Source organism: Brachypodium distachyon, chromosome 2 (assembly GCF_000005505.3).
Source record: "Brachypodium distachyon strain Bd21 chromosome 2, Brachypodium_distachyon_v3.0, whole genome shotgun sequence".
Taxonomy (NCBI): Eukaryota; Viridiplantae; Streptophyta; class Magnoliopsida; order Poales; family Poaceae; genus Brachypodium; species Brachypodium distachyon.
Window position 1 is genome coordinate 50455556 of NC_016132.3, and position 22854 is coordinate 50478409.

At 42.0% G+C, this 22854-nt stretch overlaps 3 protein-coding genes and 2 non-coding genes across 5 annotated transcripts; 4 read left to right on the plus strand and 1 right to left on the minus strand.

Annotated features, from left to right (window-relative positions):
• Positions 1-1161: 1161 nt before the first annotated feature.
• On the minus strand, positions 1162-5346 carry LOC100836646 (lysosomal Pro-X carboxypeptidase). The gene is made up of 10 exons (XM_003569851.4): positions 4876-5346; positions 4547-4733; positions 4324-4457; positions 4077-4189; positions 3882-4005; positions 3553-3702; positions 3274-3429; positions 2132-2211; positions 1994-2043; positions 1162-1677 (listed from the first exon to the last, which is right to left on the minus strand). Exons 1-10 carry the CDS (start codon positions 5245-5247, stop codon positions 1505-1507), a joined length of 1539 nt encoding a protein of 512 aa, XP_003569899.1. The 5' UTR covers positions 5248-5346; the 3' UTR covers positions 1162-1504.
• A 336-nt stretch (positions 5347-5682) lies between these two features.
• TRNAT-AGU lies at positions 5683-5756 on the plus strand. The gene has a single exon. It is a non-coding gene; the product is annotated as a tRNA-Thr (tRNA).
• A 74-nt stretch (positions 5757-5830) lies between these two features.
• TRNAQ-CUG lies at positions 5831-5902 on the plus strand. The gene has a single exon. It is a non-coding gene; the product is annotated as a tRNA-Gln (tRNA).
• Positions 5903-7656: 1754 nt separating this feature from the next.
• LOC100837263 lies at positions 7657-10987 on the plus strand. Its single transcript, XM_003569853.4, has 3 exons — positions 7657-7930; positions 8026-8370; positions 9897-10987. The coding sequence occupies exons 1-3, from the start codon at positions 7820-7822 to the stop codon at positions 10674-10676; spliced, it is 1236 nt and encodes a 411-aa protein (XP_003569901.1). The 5' UTR covers positions 7657-7819; the 3' UTR covers positions 10677-10987.
• A 667-nt stretch (positions 10988-11654) lies between these two features.
• LOC100834707 (DExH-box ATP-dependent RNA helicase DExH6) lies at positions 11655-21677 on the plus strand. The gene is made up of 15 exons (XM_003567104.4): positions 11655-11958; positions 13322-13412; positions 13600-13909; positions 14035-14109; positions 14516-14560; positions 15135-15225; positions 15386-15444; positions 15935-16096; positions 16849-16901; positions 16985-17018; positions 17348-17437; positions 17515-18516; positions 18651-19209; positions 20174-20667; positions 20986-21677. Exons 1-15 carry the CDS (start codon positions 11847-11849, stop codon positions 21394-21396), a joined length of 3588 nt encoding a protein of 1195 aa, XP_003567152.2. The 5' UTR covers positions 11655-11846; the 3' UTR covers positions 21397-21677.
• Positions 21678-22854: the final 1177 nt, after the last annotated feature.

Here is a 22854-nt window from a genome sequence, read left to right on the forward strand (position 1 = left end):
TTTTTTTCTTTTGAAAGGGGGATAATCATATCTGGGATTCTGGATGGGGAAACGAGCTCAGCTCGAGAGTGGCGCCGCACGAAGCCGCATCCGAGGTGGTGGACTCTGGCGGAGAAGGGGGCCCGGACGCCAGCACGCGCCCAATCGTCGCGAAGGTAAGTGGGTTTTCTTGACTTTGACCGCTCCTTCGGGCCCGAATGGCGATGCGTCACTTTGACCGCGACTCGTATTTTGAGAAATTTCAGTTTGCCATCCGCTGAAACGTGCTGCGCGAATCTACTGCTGAAAATACACATGAAAATAAAAAAAAATTCGTTAGCTAAACACGAAAATAGTGAAAATCGGATGAAAAAACGGAATTATGATAATCCATCGCAATGGCAAATAGAGCCTGAAGCGAGTACGAATCGCAGCAACACCAGCGACGACGACCAACAAGCGACCATGAATAAATCCTCGTTCATGAACTTTTTTTCAAACTGGCTACTAAATATATACATGTGCATTTCTGATACAAGTCCCTTATTTCCGGACGTAGGAAGTATAAGAAGTATAACTAATGTTAGTTTCTTAAACTGTATATATGCTCAAATATTTTTCTATTTTATACTAATAAGGATTCTCCAAGAATATTTATTTGAGAAAAATATTATTGCAGAAGTATAATCCAAACCAATCAACTATAATCAATAATACGAATGAGCATATCTCAATCATGTTCAGTTTCTAACAAGGAGTTGTCTCGGCAGGGTAAACGAATGACGATCAATTCGAATCTTTATCTAACAAGGAGTAAGTGTAAAGATAGATGACTACTTATTTTTTAGAAACACCTCGCTTATTGATTCAAGAAACGTAGTACAAACGACCGACAATACTGAAACAAAGACCGATGACAAGGATTCCCGATACAGTAGAAGTTCATCAAGATTCTTTTCAAGGTCAAAATCGTTAGTTCCGTCATCCATATCTTAATATCTCTCCATGCTTTTGGTGATGAAACCACAGAAGACATAACATGCACGAGCAGTACTAACCTTGTAGATTGTGAAAACCGGTGGAGGTAATCCCGTCTGCGGTGTGACCACTCACTTGCCTCGTCTCCCTGTGTCGATGAGCTCCTCACCTCAAATGGATAGTATGATTCTTGCCATAATCAACAAAGCTATATCTTACCCGTTTTTTTTTCTTAACACCGACGTGATTTTCGATAGACACATTTTCATTTGAGTACACGGAGATCTCTGATTTTTTGGTAACATTTGATTACACGGAGTACCGGCTATGCACATCATCAGTCGCTGCTTATTTGGTACTCCGTACTGTATTGCACAAGAAATACACTAATAAGTAGAAAATCAGCATACAAGTATCCGATGGTACGGCCCAGCCGGCGACGATGGCTGCGAGTTGAGATGCCATGCTGATCTGATGTCAGTCGGAGCAGAATCCTCAGCAAGCAAGCTGCAGCTTTGGGACAACGGAAGACGGGACATGCCGTTTTCTAGGAGGCAGCGGAGGCCTTGGCAGCTGCACGCTTAAAGAGCGCCCCTGTGGCTGTTGCCCCGTAGTGATCGGATAGCCAGCCAGATATGATCCCGAGTTCTGATTCTCTCAGGCTTACCAGCCAATCTGGGTCTTCCTTTGTCGCGGGGCGCAGGTCTATGTGATGTGCTCCTGCAGAATAAACCACTTGTGCACGTAAGTGTTGAGCTACGATGCTGTAGCCTGAAACCCACTACCAACAGATGTATTAGCCAGACAAAATTTGAAAAAGATGGCTCAAAACGATTTGTAGCTTTGCAATGATATTACATTGAAACGCCATGGAATGCACCTCACGAGTTTGCGTTACATGATGTAGATTAGATAGAAGTTATCAGTTTGACTGCACTTAGTTTTAGTTCTGAGTTCACTCTCGGGCATTCTAATTACAGCAGAGAAACTAAGAAACACTAAAATACCGCATCAGTCTGGACCAAAGGTACGCTACCTAGTGGAGCCACAATGGCAACAACGCTCCCAGATATGTTCTTCAGGACACTGCAACGTTCATAGAATAGTAAAATCAAGACAATAAACGGTTTAACTTGATGAGATCACAAGAAGATAACGAGTGAAATTTGCTTACCCTCCACCGCTCCAAGGATCAAGAAGTCCATTGAAGAATATGATATTACTACCGAATTTCTCCAGAACTGCACTAATATTCTGAAGAAAAATAAAATCTTCGGCCAGTCAGCGTGGCTTAACTCTACAGTTTATAATTCCTTTTAGACAATGACTCTCCAGTGGATTTGAATGTTAGTGAACTCTTGTAAAATCAAGAAATACAGTGAAATTGTATTCCCTATTTTACCAGAATGACAAAAGCAATCGAACAATCACTTGGATAGCAGAAAGAATGCAACTACATTTTGAACGTATCTCTCATGCATTTGAATGATAGTGAAGTTGTACCACCAAATGCCACATGAAAAGAAAATTTTAGACCCAAGTGAAGGGGCAAAAGAATGCTCAAAACTTTTCTTTTGAGTAAAATACACTACTAGTCCATGAACTCGGCTAAAAATGAACACTTTAGTCCATTAACTCGAAAAACGCACACTTAAACCCCTAAACTGGGACTACTGTGTCACTTTAGTCCAAAAACAATTCGGCGAGGCTTAAACACGCCATGTGGCCGCCACGCCGGCATCGGCCAGGACCGCAGGCTGCTACTCGATTTTCTTAGGATTTTTTTTGGCAAAATCACCATGCCCGAGTCGCCGCGAGGGGCAAGGCGGCCGCGCCCAGACAGGGATCCTGGGCCCCTGAGAACCACGCTGTTGCCGCCGTCGTCTCGCCTAAGGTTGCTATCAAGTCCACAACGCTCAATTTTGACCAGAGGACGCCGGTGAAGGGGTCGCCAAAGCCGACATGGCGGCCACGTGGCGTGTTTAAGCCTCGCCAAACCGTTTTGGACTAAGGTGACATAGTAGTCCCGGTTTAGGGGTTTAAGTGTGCTTTTTTTGAGTTCGTGGACTAAAGTGTTCATTTTTGCCGAGTTCACGGACTAGAGGTGTATTTTACTCTATTGACCAACACCCAAGTACCCACTAACATCCAAATCAGGGTTTAAACTAGTATAACTGTTGTGACCGATTTCCAATCAAGCGGGATGATCACTTGACTGTGTTAGCTGAGAAAAGATCATCTAGAGTGAGCAAGTCATCAAAACAAACTTATCACTTATGGCAATATTCCTACTTTCTATACGCAAAAAATACTTACATGGCCACCAAACTCTGTAGTGATCCATCGAGGACTTGGTCTAACCCCAAAGCTTTTGACACAATCATCAGCATATGAAGCATAGTCGAATTCATATGGTGGGAACATACTAAGACTTTCACTGGAAGACATTGGCATTACCATCTCAGTACAAGCCTGTTTTAGCCAAGAACAAAAAATATGTCATACACGACAATTCAAGTACTGTAAAAAAAAGTACTGTAACATGCTTTACAGACATGCAATTGTAGAAACATATCAAAATTGTAGTTTCAGGACCTGCCATTGCCATCCACCCATTCCATGAGGATCATCATCTAGATCAAAGCAGTCAACAGTACCAGTATAGTTGTAGTATATATTTACTCCAGCGTATATTCGTTCCAGTGTACTGGTCCCATCCAGCTGCTTGTCAATATTTCTACATACCTGGATAAGAAACAATTGTTTCACAAAATTAATGTACAGGATCACAATGATAATTCCGTGTGGTCTCAGTTACTTTGAGAACTCACTATAGACTATGTAATTAAAGAATGTTCACTGAATATTAGCATGTTTAGACATGTTGAAAAAGATCTATGGAAACCAAATATTTAGAAACTAACTTCCTTAATCGGGTTGGAGGGCAAAGGCATGAGAAAGTCTGATGACATTGGGTAATCCACCATGGCCAGAAAACCATATGCTGAGTTCAACCAATCTGAAAGCCCGCCCGTGGTTTTCAGGGTCCTACAAACCATTTGTACTTTTATTATTACAAACAATCTTTAAAAGATGGAGAGAATAGAGAAATAACTCACTGGCAAAGGTGGAACGTTTTGCTTAGTTTCAGGAGACCATCTTGCCCATTTCCTTGCTCATCTAATTCTTTCCAAGAGTCCTTTATGGTTTGAAAGCAGCTTAAACTTTCCCTCTAAGCACAAAGGAAACTAGTGTCACCGTGTTCTTTATTCAAAACAATAGGATGAAGGAGAGACACAAAGAACACTAGTATCACAGTGTCCTTTATTCAGAACAATAAATGAAGCCAAGGACGCACGCACACACCTTAAAATCATTTGAAACAATATCATAGAATATCGTTTGAGGGACAATGTCCTCAAACTGTAGGATCGGAGCTGACGATGCGAGAGCCCCGACAGCAATGTGCGGATACTTGAGTCTCATCCAAGCAGCCAGCACTGCCGCAATCAACAAAAACAGTAATTAATTAAAAGTACATTGCAGAATCTGCAGATTAAGACAAAATCAAGATACCAGTGGCTCTTACTTCCACCATATGAACCCCCGAAGAGCACCACGGGGCTGCTTTCTGAGGACAGGTTCCTCTTGAGGTCAGTGAGCAGCACAGCATAGTCCGCAATCGCTTGCTCAGCTGTCAGATACGCCAAGGACCTGGAATTGTTGTAAGCCTTCTCTTTACTGCCGAATGGCATGGACTCCCCGTAGTATCGATGCTGCAGCAGCGAAAATCAAAGCAACGTGCGCGTGTCTCACGATCAACACGTCCAGAATTTTAGATAAAGCTAAGGGGCAGCTAAAGCGGAAGACAAGCAGAAGCAGTTGAGGGCTTGAGGCAGAACAAGTCAGATGGCTTGCCTCGGCGAAGACGACGAGGGCGGCGAAGCGCGGGGCGGCCTCCCAGACGAGGCCGGAGTTGGCGGCGAACCAGGCGATGTCGCCCTCGTTGCCGCAGTAGAAGAAGATGGGCCCGCCGGGTCCCGCCCACCCGCCGGCGCGGCCCACGAGGTACCGCTGCTGGAAGGACTCCTCTCCGCCCGAGAAGCTGAAGTGGTCCAGCCGCTGCCGGAAGTATCGGGTGTCGAACTCGTAGCCCCCGACCCCGTCTCTCACTCCGGCCCGCCGCGCGTGGGGGCCCGGGAAGCGGGGCGGCGGGAGTAGCGCCCACGCGACGGCTGGGAGGAGGCAGAGGAAGAGGGGAAGGAGCAGACGGCGAGGAGGCGGATGCATCGCGGTGAGCGACTGAGGAGCAGGCGGGCTGCAGCGCTGAGTGGAGAGTGGAGGATCGTCGGGGCAGGGGATCGAACCGCCGGAAAAAAAGAAAAAAAGGGGGAGCTTCTTGACGTGGCGCGTGACGTTGACTTACGTGCGTGTCATCGTCCGGTCCGATTGATAATCACGATGGCAAAGCTCACTGGACCGGATGGCCGCAGTGCCAGTGTGCCAGAGAACATCGCTAGTAACACCAATCCAGATGGGCTTTTCTACGCTGGATAGTGGATACGATGGGGAAGGTGTAAAGATCACGTCGCAATAAATTAACAACACTGATCTCCGCAATCGACAGAGTGACATGTATGTGCACGGGATGTCTTTGGCAATTCTTCCAGTACTGATCTCTCCAATCACATTGATATAGGGTAAAATTACATCAAAATCATCAAAGCTTTCGTAGCTCAGTTGGTTAGAGCACCCGTTTAGTAAGCGGGAGGTCTTGAGTTCAACTCTCAACGAAAGCAGTGAAACATTCTTCTCTAATTCTGAACAGATTAATATTTTTATAAGACTTGTGAAGTGGAAATTTAGCACAAATGGTCCCATGGTCTAGTGGTTAGGACATTGGACTCTGAATCCAGTAACCCGAGTTCAAGTCTCGGTGGGACCTTTCATTCATTTTAGATTTTTAGGAGAACTCTTTTTGTTAAATCTTTGTCAGATTACTGGTACTCCATCTGCCCGATTCTCGGTAGGACCATAACTTTTTTTTCCCTTTTGAAATAGTGTGCGCAGCAATGTTTCATCTGCATCCGCGGACCATGTTGCAGAGTGTATGCTGATTGCTGAACCCTTTTCCCAAATCATGAAGCAATCAACGTCTTCTCCAAATCCATTTACTTTCCAAATTTGTATTCGTTCAGGTGAAAAAGACCCGTAACGATCGGTGTTACTCTCTCCGTTCGGTAATTCTTATCTTAAATTTGTCCTCCAAATCCATTTCCTTTCCAAATTTGTATTCGTTCAGGTGAAAAAGACTCGTAACGATCGGTGTTACTCTCTCTGTTCGGTAATTCTTATCTTAAATTTGTCCAAAAAGGATGTATCTATTTCTAAAAAATGTCTAGACACATGTAATATTTCGACGAGAATCATTGAACGGAAGGAATACGTTGTATATGATCTCCCTTTATCCTGGATCTCAACTCACTTTGAATCTTTGCTTTGTATAGCCATGTGACGGAGTTGAAGCCACACAGAGATAGGCACAAGTCAGAAACAATCAATAATGATAGTTCCCTCAAATCTCAAAGTATTTGCATTTCTATTCTCCAACGATAAGCACATAAGTATTAATAAGCCGATCCTTGTAAACTCGATTACTCAATACCATCGTCGCGCAAGAATCAGTGGATTCGTCCATCGATCAAATTAACAAAGTTCGACTCATATTAAATCCTGAAGGCACAAGGACTTCTTGGCAACTTGATTGGGAAGCGTGTGATGGCGAAACGATGTAGACGACCGCGGTAGAAAGTTATGAGACCAGATTGCAGATGACAGTGGCTGGCAGCCTTGTTTCAAGGCGAGTTGTGAAGTTGAGAAAGAAATTATTTGAAATGAGTGTAACAGGTGCCGACTTCTAATTTGAGTCTGCTTGATTAAAAACAGACCTTATTTTGTACTCCCTCCGTCCGATACCCGGGCATGGGTGGCCCGGCCCGGCCGGGTTCAGGCTTCACTTTCCAGTCCCAAGACCGGTCCGAAAGTCCGAAATGACTAAAAACAGGTATTTTTTTACGAAAAATAGATATAAAAAATCATTTATTTATTTCGAAAACAATTATTTTAATGATAAAATGGTCATTTTGTCGGGCTTTGGGCCGGGCTTGGGCTTGAGGTTTTCCTGTCGGGCTTTATGAAACCCGGCCCGGCCCGGGGTTTGGCAGGTATACTTCGTCCAACAAAGGATGTCTCAACTTTGACCAAATTTGAATGCATGTATACACTAAGTCATGTCTATATACATTCAAATTTTGATAAAATTATGACATCTTTTGCTGGACGGAGGGAGTAGGATTATTTTCCTGGTGAGGGTAGAGACCAAAACATCGGGACGAGATAAGAAATTTTAAAGACACCCAGATCGCTAGGATGGGTAAGCAACGTAAAAACGGCAACGCTCGTGACGATATGATTGGAAATCATGGTCATTATTGGCATATTGCCATATGATAAAATAAACCAATCTTTCTCAAAATATTCACATTTTCTATGCATAATCTAGGGCACTGCCCCCAGAAAATTGGCATTGCCAGTCTGCCACAGGGTGATAGCGCCAGCCAACGGTGTTCACATCGCTTTCAAGTTCAACCGCTCGTCCACGCAATCCTGTGCGCCCTCCTGTGATTGGTCCGTGACACGCACCTCTTCGTCATTACCGGCCCGCCCTCTCGAAAATTCCACGTAGCGTAACGGTTCGACGCATCCACCTTCTCCAGAAAGATCAAAGATCCATCTTACGGAGTTCTCTTCTCCTCTTCCCCGCGGAAGGAGCAGCAAATAATCCGGTTGAAATTGAGCAGCAATGGCCGCCGCTCAAGCACGATGGCGATTCCTTGCGCTGCCCCTGGCGCTGTTCCTCGCGATCGGCTCGTCGAACGCGGCGCCCAAGCCCCCCGTCCCCAAAGCCATCTCCGTGAGTTCCCCGTCCCTGAATCTCTCGAGCCATGGCTTTGATTCTGATTTGATAAGAGCTGACGAATCGGCGCGTTTCTGGATCTGCGGGTGCAGGATCTTAGGGAGGCGATTGTGAAGGGGCTGGGGATCCAGTCGGAGGAGCTCAGGGTGTCTGGGTTCGACGTGCGGGACGCGCTGGTGGGGCAGGCGGTGGCGTACGAGTTCGACATGGAGGTCGGGAGGAAGGCCATGCCGGTGCGTCTGCTGGAGGACGTCAACCGATGGGACTTCGTCGACCTGCCCATCTTCCGATCCCAGGCCGACGCAGACGACACGGCGCTCGCCGAGATCGGACGGGGCGCTAGGGGAAGTTTCGAGCCCACACTGCCGCCCTTCCAGCTCGCCGGGCCTATGGAGCTGTGGATCCAGGATGGCGACGACGTCAGACTCGCTTTGCCGGTAAGAATACTTTTCAAGGTTGTAATTAGCAATATACTCCCACAATTTTTTTTAGTATTATCCCTTTTCATCTCATGCGTTAAAATATGAATAATCTACTAAGTTGAGGAAAATGTTATAAATTCAACCAGAAAAATGTTGAGAGAATCCCATATTTACCACCCAAATTTTGCCCACATGCCCAAATGTCACTCAAACTATCCGGTTCCAAATACCCCACTCAAATTTGTATTGGGTACAAGTTAACCGCTACAGTGAGTTGACCGTTAATTTAGTGATAAAAACACGATTTTGCCCCTAGGTGCTATGTTGATTTTCTCTTTACAAAGTATATACTCATTTTAGAAAACTTTTCATTTAAGATTTTTAAGATGGAAGTTACACACAGATTTGGAGTAAGTTTCAGCAAGAAAACAATTTTTTTTAATGATTTCGGACTAAAAAACTGAATATTTCACGAAACTATGTTTGAGACTTCTCTTTTCAATACTGTTCACTGTGATCTTTTGAACACTGTGTTGTGGGAACGCTTGTAATCATACATGCTTCTAAATTACGAAGAGTTTGGCTGTATTATTCTGCTGAAATATATTATGAATCATTATTTGGGAGCATATGTGCTTCAACTTTTTTAGTCCGAAATCACATTTTTTTTTTTATGTTCTCTTGCTGAAAATTACTCCAAAATTGTGCGTAACTTCTATCTTAAAAATCTGGAATGATTTTTTTCTTCTAAAATGAGTATACACTTTAATTTGTAAAGTGAAAATCAGCATAGTACCTAGGGGAAAAAATTGTATTTTCATCACTAACTTAACGGCCAACTAACTTGTACCCAATGCAAAATTTGAGTGGTATATTTGGAACCTGGAAATTTTGAGTGGCATGTGGGCTCAGGTCTGTTTACCACTTCAACAATAAGCCAAAGCAGAGGCCATCACAAGTTGCTGTTACCAGCTGAGAGGCCTGCTCAACAACTCAAGTGTTCAACTAAAGTTAGTTTCATGAAAATGATGGGATGCATCTTTGGTTTACCATGTTTAATATGGTTGGCACCGTATGCTCTGAAGTCTGATCTTTGTGGTATGCAGAATTTCAAGCGGCGATTCAGATAACGTTAATATCAATATCCTTATGTAACAAACAATGATTTTGTGTATGTCTCCTGAAAATTAATGTATCCAAATAATCTACTCTAACTTTTTTGCATGATAGATGGAAGCTTATACCTGGACCAGTGGTGAAGCCACACTACAAGCTGTGTAGTATTTGACTACACAGCTTTTTGGCAAAACCATTATTACAAAAGAAAATTACATAAAAAATAATGCAAAGTTCATAAACAATCTTGGAAACACAGATTAAATTGACATCACATACTCAAATTCCTGGCACCGCCACTGTCCTGGACCATGGTACAGCCTGTGGACAAATATTCTTGTTTGTTGAATTAACTTTATACATGTCGTCTTATGAAATTTCAATACATCAAATATGAAATGCTAATCCTTTGTTTGTATCTACAGCATGATGTGGACGCTGGAACCTTGAAGAAAGTTGTTCTCGCTGATGGTGCAGTGGTAACTGTGAAAGGTGCTAGGGCAGTGAGCCTCCGTTTGCCCCTTGAACTACCACTTCCTCTCAATCGTACCACTTACAAGGGCCGGCTTTCTAGCTTGCTTTCCATTGCTCGAGCCCTACGTGGTGCAGCTCGGTCCAATCAGAAGCCCTTGCTCTCCCTCCGGATTGAGGGCCCAACCTCCTTATCTTCAACTCCTTCCATGTCTCCCAATAACAAGCTTAAGCTCAAAAGGTTGGCCCCAGGTCAAGTGGAGCTCTCTTCCCGTGCAATCCCTGCTGTCACCGAGGACGAGGATGAATCACATAGTACAGGATTGTGGCCTCTGTTGTCACTGAATGGATCAGATAGCAGTCTACAGGGGCTTGAGGAGCTATTGGCGTCGGTTCTCGGTAAGAAGGCAGGCGAGAAAGGCACGTTTAAATTGTTGAACGCACGGGCCTCAGCACAAACGTATGTTAAAATGGGGTTCACAGTGGAGAAGAGTATTGCTGATGGAGAGGTCAACTGGTCTGATTTCCCTGAGTGGAAAACAAAGCCCAAGAAGCTGAGGGCGCACTATGAAGTTCTTGCTCGTGTTGAGCGCGGCCAAGCGATTCCTGAAAGGATTGCCCAGGTGCAGCCTTTCCAGGTCGACGAGGCCATGTCCGAGAGCATGCTAAATGGAAACGTCTCGAGATCAAAGGTGGAGGTGGTTAATCCGCCACCGGTTTACTTCACTCTCTAAGACTTGGAAAGGGGCTGGAAGCTCTTTTTCCGAGCTCTGATTGGGATGGTTGATTATTTGGCTGGAGATGGTAAAAATGACTACAAGCAGCATATACTTCTTTCTTGTATACTGCTACTGACTGCGTTAACATGGAATCTGTTGTGTGCTATACTGGCTGGCTTTGTAGTTTATCCATGTGAATAATGAGCACTTACATATGAAAATGCAGCAATAAGCAAGTGTATATATATAGTACTCGTTACTTTTTTTTTTCAAAGCTGGAGTGCTTAGAACTCCAGTAGCTTTTGCAAAACATACCGAATTCTGAATTCTCTGTGTGTTAAAATTTGACTCCGAGGGCGCGCACAGCCATCGTGAATCAGCGAATGGTGGTGATGGCGTCTTTGTTGCCGGTGACGTTGCTCTGCATCACGGTTTAATATTGCTCAATATAGGCTATTTATTTTATTTTGGACCTGAATAGGCTATTTATTTTAGAAGTAGTAGTTGGACTAATTATCTCACCAATTGAAAACATGGATTTAAACATAAAATGTGAAGCTTATAATTAAATTAGAAAGGCAATAACCAATCACTAAATGTTTATTTTGAGATAAATGGTCTAAATTGAACAATGTTTTTCGTAACATTACATAGCAGTGTTACAGGGTACGAATCTGATGCCGTCATCATGGATGGAGTTGGCCGCTGTAACCGTTGCTGCATCCTGATTCATGCACACCGCGACTTGCTGTATTGCATTGCAATGCAAGGTTTCACTATTGGTCTCGTAGGGTAGATTTGCGAATATTCTCGTTTTAAGATCCCCGCTTCCGTGGCATGATGGCTGCCTGAAAAAAAAACCTGTACAGAAAAAACGTCGTCGCACCTTGGCCCGCCTACTCCTCCACGGCCTCCACCCCTCTCGGCCCGGTTCTCACAGAAGAAGACGAGCATATGGCCCGCATATCAGCCGCACCGGTCCATCCAAACTTCTCCCTGCGCCGCCCGTTCATACAAAACGCACCGCCACAACGGCGCCCTAGGTTTTCTTCCTTCGGCCCACCGCAGCAGCGCACCAACAGCAAAGCGACCGCAGCAGCAGCGGGGAGGGATAGCCAGACAGGCCGCGCCGCCCCGGACGCAGCCGCCAAGCCACGCCCGCTCCGCGGCGACGAGGAGCGAGGGATGGGGCGCAAGGGGAGGAAGGGGAACGATGGCGGCCTCGGCGGCTTGAGCGAAGAGACGCTGGTGCGCGTCACCACGGTGCTCGAGGAGTTTCGCGCCTCCGACGCCCAGGGTTTGCCCCGTTCGCTTGCTTGCTTTCACATTCCACTGTCCCGTATTCGTTCGTAGTGCCTACTGTGATCTCTCGTCGTTTTGGTGCCGTACCGGGTAGTTTGACTGATGGGGTGGTGGTTCGGATTAGCGGATTAGACACTGCCGGGGCTCGCGCCGTGGGAGCTAGGGTTCGACGCATTCCAGGGCTGCGGCCATGCTCATTTTAGTGGAGTATTGCAATTCTAATCCTCTGCAGGCTTTGTTTTGTTATCATTGCTCTTGAGCCGTGGATTCGTGACGTGACTAACTTTTACGGTGTACTGATGACCAATGTCACCAGTGCTTCTAGCTTCACAGCTGATCTTGAATGCGGTTATGACGAGGAAGATAAATGTTTATCATCTACAGTATACGCTGCAATAATGTTTATGCTCAACGCCTGAGTGGGGTTTGTAAGGAAGATGAACGTCTGATCAATGCATATTGTTTATCTTGTGGACATGATTTGCATCACTAGCATTTCTGTTTAGATAAGTGGCTCTATTTTCTTACTACCTTTATTCCTAAATATAAGATGTTATAGCTTTGTCCTAAGTGTCTAAGTCAAACTTAAAGTTTGATCAAATCTATAGAATTTACTTATATCTACAATATCAAAGAAGTACACTATGAAGGTATATATCATGACGGCTTTCATAAAACTAGTTTATAACTGTAATAAACTTGGTGAAATTTTTCTATAAACTTGGTGAAATTTTACAAAGTTTGACTCAGGACAAAGCTAGAACATCTTATATTTAGGAACAGAGAAAGTAATAAATAACCTTTTATAGGTTATGCAATGATATCAACTGACTTAAAAATGAAACTGGAAATGGTTTTGGTTTATTTCAACTTTTAAGGTTATTGTTGATTTGATGTATGCCCACTAGAATGCTAATGTAAAGGTGACTGAATGGGTAGACTGCAGCACGCCTTGTATTAGCAGGTGCTAAGTGCGTATCTGGATAGGGCCTCCATTTCTGAAATTACATTTTTAGCAAGATAGTGGTTTTGGTTATTCTTTCGCGAGGTAGATGCAGAAATCTTAAACCTCAGATGGTCTTGTCTTTGAGATCTTTATTTATCAGCTGTGAGCCATTGCTCGCTACTTTATTCTACACCAAGGTGGGCATGCCATGCCTAGTGGTTATGATGTGTTGTGACCACTATAGGTGTTCTTTCATGTTATGAACCTAATTTCAGTTTTAGCACATGCCCCCAAATTTTCCGTTGTCTTAATGCGATCTTTACTACAGCTCTCTTCCTTTATCTTTTATTGAAGCATGCATGATATCTTTTTTTGTGTGTTATGCTTTGAGCTAAGAAAAGTAATGTTGCAGTGCACACATTCGAAGCTAATATATCCAAACAAGAGAGGGCTGCAATCCATGAGATCTGCAGAAAAATGGGCATGATATCCAAAAGTAAAGGGTGAGTAATTTCTAACTAGAATGGGTGTGTTTTGCAGACTTGTTTCAGTGGAGAGCCAAGCTATAACTATGTTTGGTCCATGTTGTGCCGACCTATCTATTTTTCGGTTGAATGCCAACTTATCTTTGTAGCATAAACTTACTCTCTTCATTTAGTGTTTATTCTGAATTATATTCATGTTCTGTAGGTACGCGGAAAGGAGATGCCTTTCTGTTTATAAAAGGAAACAAACGCAGGGGCCTGATAAAGAAGAAGGCCCTAGCAAACTCGGGTTTTCTGAAGAAGCAAGAAATGTTTTGCAAGATCTGTTCACACATTATCCTCCTACTGATGCCGAATTAAATGGGGAAGCTGTTAAGAATTCTAGTGATAAGGCAGCGAAAATCCAATGGAAGACAGATAGTGCCTTTTGCAGGCCAGTTATGCACAAGCACGATATAGCTAAGAAGGTTGAGATACTTGCGTCAAAAATAAATGAATCCAGACAGTTGAGGAAGGTTGTATATTCTGTCTTGATGTTGTTTACCATTTAACTTTTGCAGTCCCAGAATTCCCTCTTCTTAGACCTTCCATATGAGGTAATCTTCTTTATGTGGATGTTAAATGTTGTGCATGCATACAGATCGTTGAAGACAGATCCAAACTTCCGATTTCATCCTTCAAGGATCATATTTCTTCTACTCTGGAGAACAACCAGGTAATGTTTTTTGTGCCAAAGTTTTCTCACACTTAAATACAAATTTAAATATACAATATTGCAAAATTATTGAAAGAGGTAATCCAAATTGGAAATGAAGTCACTCTACTCTAGCTTCCGTCATGCATAGATAGTTTAATATCAAAATACAATCTAGACTATACATGTTTTTATTTCATACAGTAACTAGTAAGAATTTGCTAGCATTTCCTATACCATGGCTTCAATTCACTGTTGGCTTGACTGCCACATAACAAATTGTGGATATCTCTTTCATCATTTTCCAGACCCTAACTGTTTATTTGATCCATCCATTACAATACTTCGACATTCACCAGCTTTCCTAAATGAACATTTCCTTTGGCATCAGCTGATGGCAATTTGATCCTCCTGTGTTTTCTACCAGGTGGTTCTTATTTCTGGAGAAACAGGCTGTGGTAAAACTACTCAGGTGCCAGTTCTGATGATACCTGCATTTAATTTAGACGTTTTACTTACTAATTATTGTTGGTTTGTTGACCGAATACATTGCCTGTTTTAAGCCATTCTTGTTGGTATATGCTCGCATCAAGAACATGTATGTACTTGTTGTATTTGAGCAAATATCTCAAAGTTTAGACATCTGCAGATCTTATGAGGAAATAATGGTCTTGTACCACTCAAAGGACGCATCCTATTATCTTAATCTGTAAAAAAGAATATTTTGTTATTCCTGTGTGTAATGTAATACAGTCAGCAGTCAGCAGTCTTAGGTCACTGATAGCATTTTTTTGTCTGAGGTTAGATTCTAAAAGTTTGTACTTTTTGTTGCTTGCTTCATATCTTTCTGCACTTGACTTGGTTATTGTTTATGCAAATGCAATGCCTTTACTCTAACATACTATTCAACTAAAATTCAATATAGATGTACTGACTTCCATTTTAGCAGTTGCCATGAAATGATATGAACACAATTGCTTGATTTTTATTTTGTGGAGTGATATTTTCATTTGTTTAGTTTCCCTTATCTTGCTGTGCTTACTTAGGTTCCTCAATATATCTTGGATCATGTCTGGGGCAAGGGTGAATCATGTAAGATCATATGTACTCAACCGCGACGGATATCAGCTATATCAGGTAATGCTAATTATGTTATGTCTTATTGGCTACTGCTCTCTCCGATCCACAATAAGTGTCTCAGGTTTAGTACAACTTTGTACTAAACCTGAGACACTTATTATGGATCAGAGGGAGTACTTTTTTAAACTAACCATTTATCCGCTTGCTCATTATAAAGTTGCCGAGCGAATCTCTGCTGAAAGAGGAGAGGTTGTTGGCGACACAGTTGGGTACAAGGTATACAAATTTCTTGAATTTGCTATGATCCATTTCTGGATTATATTTGCTTAACTCTACCCATTTAAAAGCACTCTGAGATTATTATTTTAACTGTCTCCAAGATTGAATTTCAATTAGTAATTTACATTGTAGTACAAGAACACCTATAGTATTGTGATGATGTGAAAATACTTTTAAATATGAATCTAGAATATATTTTTTGTGATTAGGTGTATGTACTGTCGGGCTATTTCTTGGTTAAGTCGCCAAAATTGGCCAAGCTCATCCCTCAAAATAAGTTCAGGTTCTTTTAGTTGAAGCAATAGGACTTTCTGCGGCATGCATGTTCTGCGAACATAATTTTCTTTCAATTCAACTCCTGGTGTTTTCTTTAGAGTTTTTTCTTTATATCCTCTCTTTAATGGAGTATATATTTTTTCATCCTTGTATAGTCTATATTTCCATGTGAGTATTTTGTAATCGATCATATTGTTTACTTTTGTTATAGATACGTTTGGAGTCAAAAGGAGGAAAGAATTCGTCAATAATGTTCTGTACAAATGGTGTTCTTTTGAGGCTGTTGATAGGCAGGGTAACTAACATGCCAAAAGCAAAAAATCCTAAGCGCTCATTTGACGATGCAGTTATGGGGATAACACACATCATTGTGGTAATATTTTGTTCTTAAACTTCCACATATCGTGGTTACATACTGTTGTCTTCTTAGCTCTGCATGTTTCTGCACTACTGCTCTCTTCATTGCTTTAGAAGCATACATTAAATCTGTACAGTGTACAAGTTACAAAGGGACAAGACAAAAAGTTAACCAACCATACCCAACTCTCTATGAAACTATCAACTCTAAGTGGATCTAGATCAACGAGAAATTTTCTACATATAGAGGAGCTTTTACCATTTTCATGTGATAATGCTACTTGGTCTTTCCTTTGGAGTTTGCGTGACTATCGGACAACTTTCGAGCTGTATTTTTTGAAAACATAACGTCAGGGGAGCAGCAGAGGGGAATTTTTTTTTCGTCAATAATTTTTAACTTCCAATTCAATTTACGATGTATGATTATCTGTATGGTATTATTGAAAAAGAGTCTCTCCATGTGTCCTCTTTGTTAATCCGAGGCAAATTCTTTGTAGATTAAGCATAAAACAACATGTTTATTTGCTTCAGATATAATGCAATGTTTGCCTTTTCTAAATATTTTTAATACGCACGTCCTCTCGTTCATAGAGAACCTTCAATGTTGTTGCAAGTGCTTGTGCGCATAATGCTTGTGCTTAATCTTTTCATTAGATTAACATTTCACTGGATTGCTTTTGGCTGGCATATGCTGGCATTGTATTTTTCATCATGCCTATGCATTGTTCTTTATTGTGATGGGTTAATACTCGTTTTTATTATCTTCAGGATGAAATTCATGAAAGGGATAGGTTTTCCGATTTCATGCTTGCTATCCTGAGGTATTGTTATAAAAATATGTGCACGCGTTGCTTAAATATACATCACCATCCACTAATATATTTTTCGAAACAATTATGCGCAGAGATTTGCTGCCGGTGTATCCTCATCTTCATTTGGTAAGAAGTATCTTCTTGGTACACAATTTACTTTTTTGCATAGCCTGAATTTATTTAATGCTTTTGCCATCAATCCATTATAGTCCCTAACTTTGTCTAAATAAAAAATTGTCTCAAAATTACATTTACTGGATGAACTAATCGAAAGATAAATATAATGGCTATGCTCTTTTATTAAGCAGCATGTCCATTTTACACTAGTCAACTCTTGCCTAGAGTAGTAAATCCAACTCTTTTTTCTTAGGATGATATGCCATTGGCATATCTCCAATACTAGTTTTGCCAGACCATTTGTTTTCGTTACAAGTATTGATGGATGCAATTAACAGGTGCTCATGAGTGCAACGATCGATGCTGAGAGATTTTCACAATATTTCAATGGGTGCCCGATTATTCAAGTCCCAGGCCATACCTATCCTGTCAGTGTCACTACCTTTGCTGTAACTAAAGATCTTAAACTAGGTGAAAGCTTTGTTGACAACTACATTTTCCACAGGTCAAAATTTTCTATTTGGAGGATGTGCTTTCTATTCTGCAATCTGTAGGTGATAATCACCTTAATCCTGCAACCGATGATCTGGAACAGGACAGTATATTAACAGATGATTACAGAAGCTCAATGGATGAATCAATCAGCATGGCTTTGGCCAATGATGAATTTGACCCGCTCATTGAGCTTATTTCTGTAGAGCAGAGCCCAGAAATCTTCAACTACCGGCATTCAGAATCTGGGGTGACACCTTTGATGGTTTTTGCCGGAAAGGGTCAGATTGGGGATGTCTGTATGCTTCTATCATTTGGTGTGGATTGTTCTGCACGTGACCATGATGGAAAATCTGCCTTAGATTGGGCACAGCAAGAGAATCAGCAACAAGTCTATGAAGTAATTAAAAAACACATGGATTGTGGTTCAGTAAAATCACCTCAGGAGAATGAGCTGCTTAACAGATACTTAACAACTATCAATCCGGAGCACATTGATACTGTGCTGATAGAACGCTTGCTTAGAAAAATATGTATTGATTCCAATGAAGGAGCTGTTCTAGTGTTCCTTCCTGGTTGGGAAGATATAAATCAAACACGGGAAAGGTTATTTGCTTCTCCCTTATTTCAGGATTCGTCAAAATTTCTTATACTGTCCCTCCATTCCATGATCCCATCTGTAGAGCAGAAAAAGGTTTTCAAAAGTCCACCAGTAGGGGTTCGGAAAATTATTCTCTCAACCAACATAGCAGAGACTGCAGTAACAATTGATGATGTTGTATTTGTCATAGATAGTGGGAAAATGAAAGAGAAAAGTTATGACCCATACAACAATGTGTCCACGCTTCATACTTCCTGGGTTTCTCGAGCTAGTGCAAGACAGCGTGAAGGGCGTGCTGGTCGTTGTCAGCCAGGAACTTGCTACCATCTTTACTCTGGATTTCGAGCAGCTTCACTGCCAGAATACCAAATTCCTGAAATTAAGAGGATGCCTATTGAGGAACTATGTTTGCAGGTACATTCATCGTTAATATTTCTCGTGTCCTTAATGTTGAAACAAAAAAGTGTTATTTGATATTACACTTGGCTGCAACTTGAGTATAATGTTATTACCAGTAGTTGTTTGATGCTTTAATCTTTGTGGTGCAGGTCAAACTGCTTGATCCAAACTGCAGAATAGCAGACTTTTTAAAGAAGACGTTGGATCCTCCGATTCCAGAAACTGTAAAAAATGCTATAACTGTGCTTCAGGATCTTGGTGCTTTAACACAAGATGAACAGTTGACAGATTTGGGTGAAAAGTTAGGTTCTCTTCCTGTCCATCCATCCACTAGCAAGATGCTCCTGTTTGGTATATTGATGAATTGCCTTGATCCTGCATTGACATTGGCATGTGCAGCCGATTATAGAGATCCTTTCGTCCTTCCAATGGCCCCGGATGAAAGAAAAAAGGCTGCTGCGGCCAAAGTTGAGCTTGCTTCATTATATGGTGGGTTTAGTGACCAGCTTGCTGTTGTAGCAGCATTTGATTGTTGGATATGTGCGAAAGATAGGGGTCAAGAAGCTTTGTTTTGTTCAAAATATTTTGTCGCTGCAAACACCATGAATATGCTATCAAATATGAGGAAACAACTTCATAGTGAACTATCTCAAAGAGGATTTCTTCCTGCCGATGCGTCTGCCTGTAGCTTAAATGCTAAAGTTCCAGGTACTGAAATTTTTATGAGAATGGGAGTTCTGAAACAATGTATATGCCGTGGTTCCTTTGTTTCCTTTTCTCACTTTGGATTGCGAACTGCCCGAGTAAGGTTATTGTAGTACTACCTCCGTTTATACTGACATGCACAAAAAAAAATATCATTAGAAACTTCAGATGTTCTATTTCCTAATGGTATAACTTCTGCGATATACAGTTTACATTATATTGGTCGAATTAGCGATCTATGATACGCATAGGCCCTTTATACTGAAACGGAGGTAGTACATGTTAAGTTACATAAGCAGTAAGTATTGGATTTCAAATGGTGCGTTTGCTGGCTGTGCGGCGGTAATATTGTTGCCAAACTGTTGCGAAATCTGGCAGATAAGCTATGGTTTTCAGGACGAAGTTATGATGCGATATGCTTTTAGTTGACACCCGATGGTCTATTTGAGGATACTGAGTCAATTTTACTTTGGTTCTTTGGTTCGCCACTAATGAGTGCCCACTCTCTCAAGAGTGCTTCATGGAGGTTTCTGTAGGTACTTACATAGAAAGCACATGCGTTGGTAGTTTGAAGGATTAAAACCTTACAGATGTTATTTTACTAGTCCGCAAGCATAGGGTGCACATCCTTGCTCCATAAGAGATCTCTTGTAAAGAAAAAGTTGCATTAAGAGAATTGCACAGTTACTGCCAGTGATATATTTGTGGAGTTTGTAGCTTGTTCTGTTGATTTTTAAGCCATTACTCTTGTAGGTCACAAGTTCGATGGGTTACAGAATTTTCGAACATATTTTAGGTCAATCTTAGTTCTAGTTCATGAGAAAATCATCATATATTCATTTGCTATTAAAACATTTGAAGTATGCGCTGGTTTCTGTGCTAACTTCGTCAGTCATACTTTGCAAAGAATGCCTCACTATGTTCGAATTTGAACTGTTTTCACTGAACTATCTTGTAATTTTATTAGGTATCATTAGCGCCGTCCTTGTGGCTGGTGCTTACCCAATGGTAGGACGATTGCTCCCACCTCGCAGGAATTGTAAAAGGGCTGTTGTTGAAACAGCAAGTGGTGCCAAAGTTCGACTACATCCACATTCTTGCAACTTTAACTTGTCATTTAACAAGTCTTATGGGAATCCTCTAATGATATATGATGAAATCACTCGAGGTGATGGTGGGATGTACATAAAAAACTGTTCAGTTGTTGGATCATATCCATTAGTTCTTCTTGCAACGGAAATGGCTGTTGCTCCGCCTGATGACAGTGATGAAGAGGAGGGTTCCAGTGAGGATGAAGCTGAAAAAAACACTTCGGGACAACAAAATGAAGAGATTATGTCTTTGCCCGATAACACTGTTTCAGTTATTATTGATCGGTGGCTCCGATTTGATGCTACAGCTCTGGATATAGCCCAAATATATTGCCTAAGAGAACGCCTAGCATCTGCTATTCTTTTCAAAGTAAGATTCTTCTACCTTGGTTACTGCATTTTACAATTGAATCAGGTCCTGATGTTCATCAAATTTCATGATTCGCATACTTGTGCAGACAATATTCTGTTAGTTATTCTCCGATGCTGTAAATCTGTGAAGTAAAACTGAGAAATACAACGCACCAGTGATCGCTGTTTTAGATGCTTGTTCAGCAGACACATTTTTCACGGTTCATTATGTTTGTTTGGTTATGTTGGGATAAGGCATGTGGAGACCATTCCTGTCTGCTTAATCCCTTCACTGTTCTGCATGAAGCTTGTTCTGATAAATGGATGTTTTCTACAGGTCAAACATCCACAGGATGTTCTCCCACCTGCTCTTGGAGCGACAATGTATGCTGTTGCATGTATTCTATCATATGATGGCCTGCCTGGTATGGTTGAATCTGCTGATTTGTCAACAAACCGTGGTTCAAATCAGAGTTCAACAGAAGCTAGCAGATTCACTCAGGGTCGGAGAGCTAGTTATATTCCACCTGGAGGTTTCCTTATGTCATTGCTATCGGACATACCGCCTAATGCACCTCAGTTTCGGAAGTCTTCCCACCATCCAGGGGGTGCTTCAGGGCATATTCGGCCATCGAGGCCCTCTGCTGGTAGATTTAATCAATCTAAACAGCATCCTCGACGCAGCAGTTCTGGACAAGGGAGTTCAGCACCAGAGTCTTTCAAAAGACAGCGTGATGGTGCAAGGTGAAAGGGTCATTCGGTACCACATTTTAACGCTTGTGGCCCCTGAAAAAAAGGTGTTGTTTAGAATTTAGTGAAGATTTACAGCTTTGCTTGGATGAAAGCAAAACATGGAAGCTAGAAAAAGTGCATGACTATGCTTAATCTGTCAAAGAAACCTTTTGCGTATAGATGATATTAACACCAATGCAGTTGGTGAAGGACTTACGATGTATCCTCTCATGTGGTCTAGCTTAACTGGAGAATTTATATCTTCTGAATTTAATTTTGGAGCACCCTATCTATCTACACTGCGTGTAGTCAGCATTAAATTGTGATAATTCCTCCCTCCAACAAAAAATGTCTCAAGTTTGTCAAAATTTAGATCTATCTAGACATGACTTAGTGTATAGATGCGTTCAAATTTAGTTAAAGTTGAGACATCTTTTATTAGACTGAGGAAGTAACACATCCACAACTGTTGTTTACCTTAGAAATGATGTCATTTCTTTTTAAACAGAGTTTGTGTGATTGAGCTTGGCAATATAGTAAACAATATTCTCTGCTCAGAACGTCTGTTGTTCTGAAGACCGACACGTGAGAACAATAAATGGTTGGCTGCAGAGGGATTAAGAAAAGGGGAAAGACACGGGGCCGGTACCCGCCGTGGGTGCAGATACCACAGGGGGCACCGGGACGTTTGGGCGGTGGAAAGCAAACGCGGGACGTGCCTTCATCGCCTCGAGAGGGCGATCATCCGTATCGTCGTCGGCGAGTCGACGTGTTTGAGAATGTCAAGCAAAACATTGTCAGGGAGCGCGCTCACTCTGTCTTCCGTGGCCGATCCAATCTGATGGTGGAGACATAGGTAGCAGAACATTATATAGGGCATGGCGACCGCACAACACACTACATGTCGTGATCAGTGTTGTCCATTGTTATCTATGTTGTTGTCTAGATAAGCTTCATTTCAAGTTTCAATATACCACAATATTATGAAAACATTGCATTGACAGAAAATGAGCACCAAGTCATGTTCCGCTTCTTAATTTTCATATAGCACGAGCACCGTTGGTGAACTGCATGCAACTATCCAAGTAACGAGCATAATGTGCTCACAGATTACCTTGCTAGATTATGAAAACTATATAGGCATCTCAGTGAGGAAACACACTAATAAAAATTGCTTAAAAAAATGAGGTTCAAAAGACATGTTTACATTTTAGCGGCGTGCGTTGCTGTGCACACTTATACTCTTTCCATCTCATATTAAGATTCAACTTTTCACAAATATAAATGTGTCTATATTCAAAAAGTGTCTAGACACGAGACAGAGACAGAGGGACAGTCAATCGAAGGAGGAGAAACAGTGCCACACACTCCCCACACGCCCAACAGACCAACACGGTGGTTCCCGGGCGCAGAGGATGGTCGTGGGTGCATGATTGAGAGAGGCGCCGCTGGTCGGGTCTGGTGGTGGTGACCT

Excerpts from the sequence above, each read along its gene's own strand:
- LOC100837263 (XM_003569853.4), top strand. The coding sequence starts at position 7,820 with ATGGCCGCCGCTCAAGCACGATGGCGATTCCTTGCGCTGCCCCTGGCG. Across the intron at positions 7,931-8,025 it reads CCGTCCCCAAAGCCATCTCC|GATCTTAGGGAGGCGATTGT; the intron begins GTGAGTTCCCCG and ends CTGCGGGTGCAG. Across the intron at positions 8,371-9,896 it reads ACGTCAGACTCGCTTTGCCG|CATGATGTGGACGCTGGAAC; the intron begins GTAAGAATACTT and ends TTGTATCTACAG.
- LOC100834707 (XM_003567104.4), top strand. The coding sequence starts at position 11,847 with ATGGGGCGCAAGGGGAGGAAGGGGAACGATGGCGGCCTCGGCGGCTTG. Across the intron at positions 13,413-13,599 it reads ATGATATCCAAAAGTAAAGG|GTACGCGGAAAGGAGATGCC; the intron begins GTGAGTAATTTC and ends CATGTTCTGTAG. Across the intron at positions 14,110-14,515 it reads CTACTCTGGAGAACAACCAG|GTGGTTCTTATTTCTGGAGA; the intron begins GTAATGTTTTTT and ends GTTTTCTACCAG.
- LOC100836646 (XM_003569851.4), bottom strand. The coding sequence starts at position 5,247 with ATGCATCCGCCTCCTCGCCGTCTGCTCCTTCCCCTCTTCCTCTGCCTC. Across the intron at positions 4,458-4,546 it reads CGGGGGTTCATATGGTGGAA|TGCTGGCTGCTTGGATGAGA; the intron begins GTAAGAGCCACT and ends TGATTGCGGCAG. Across the intron at positions 2,212-3,273 it reads CTACAGAGTTTGGTGGCCAT|AATATTAGTGCAGTTCTGGA; the intron begins GTAAGTATTTTT and ends ATTTTTCTTCAG.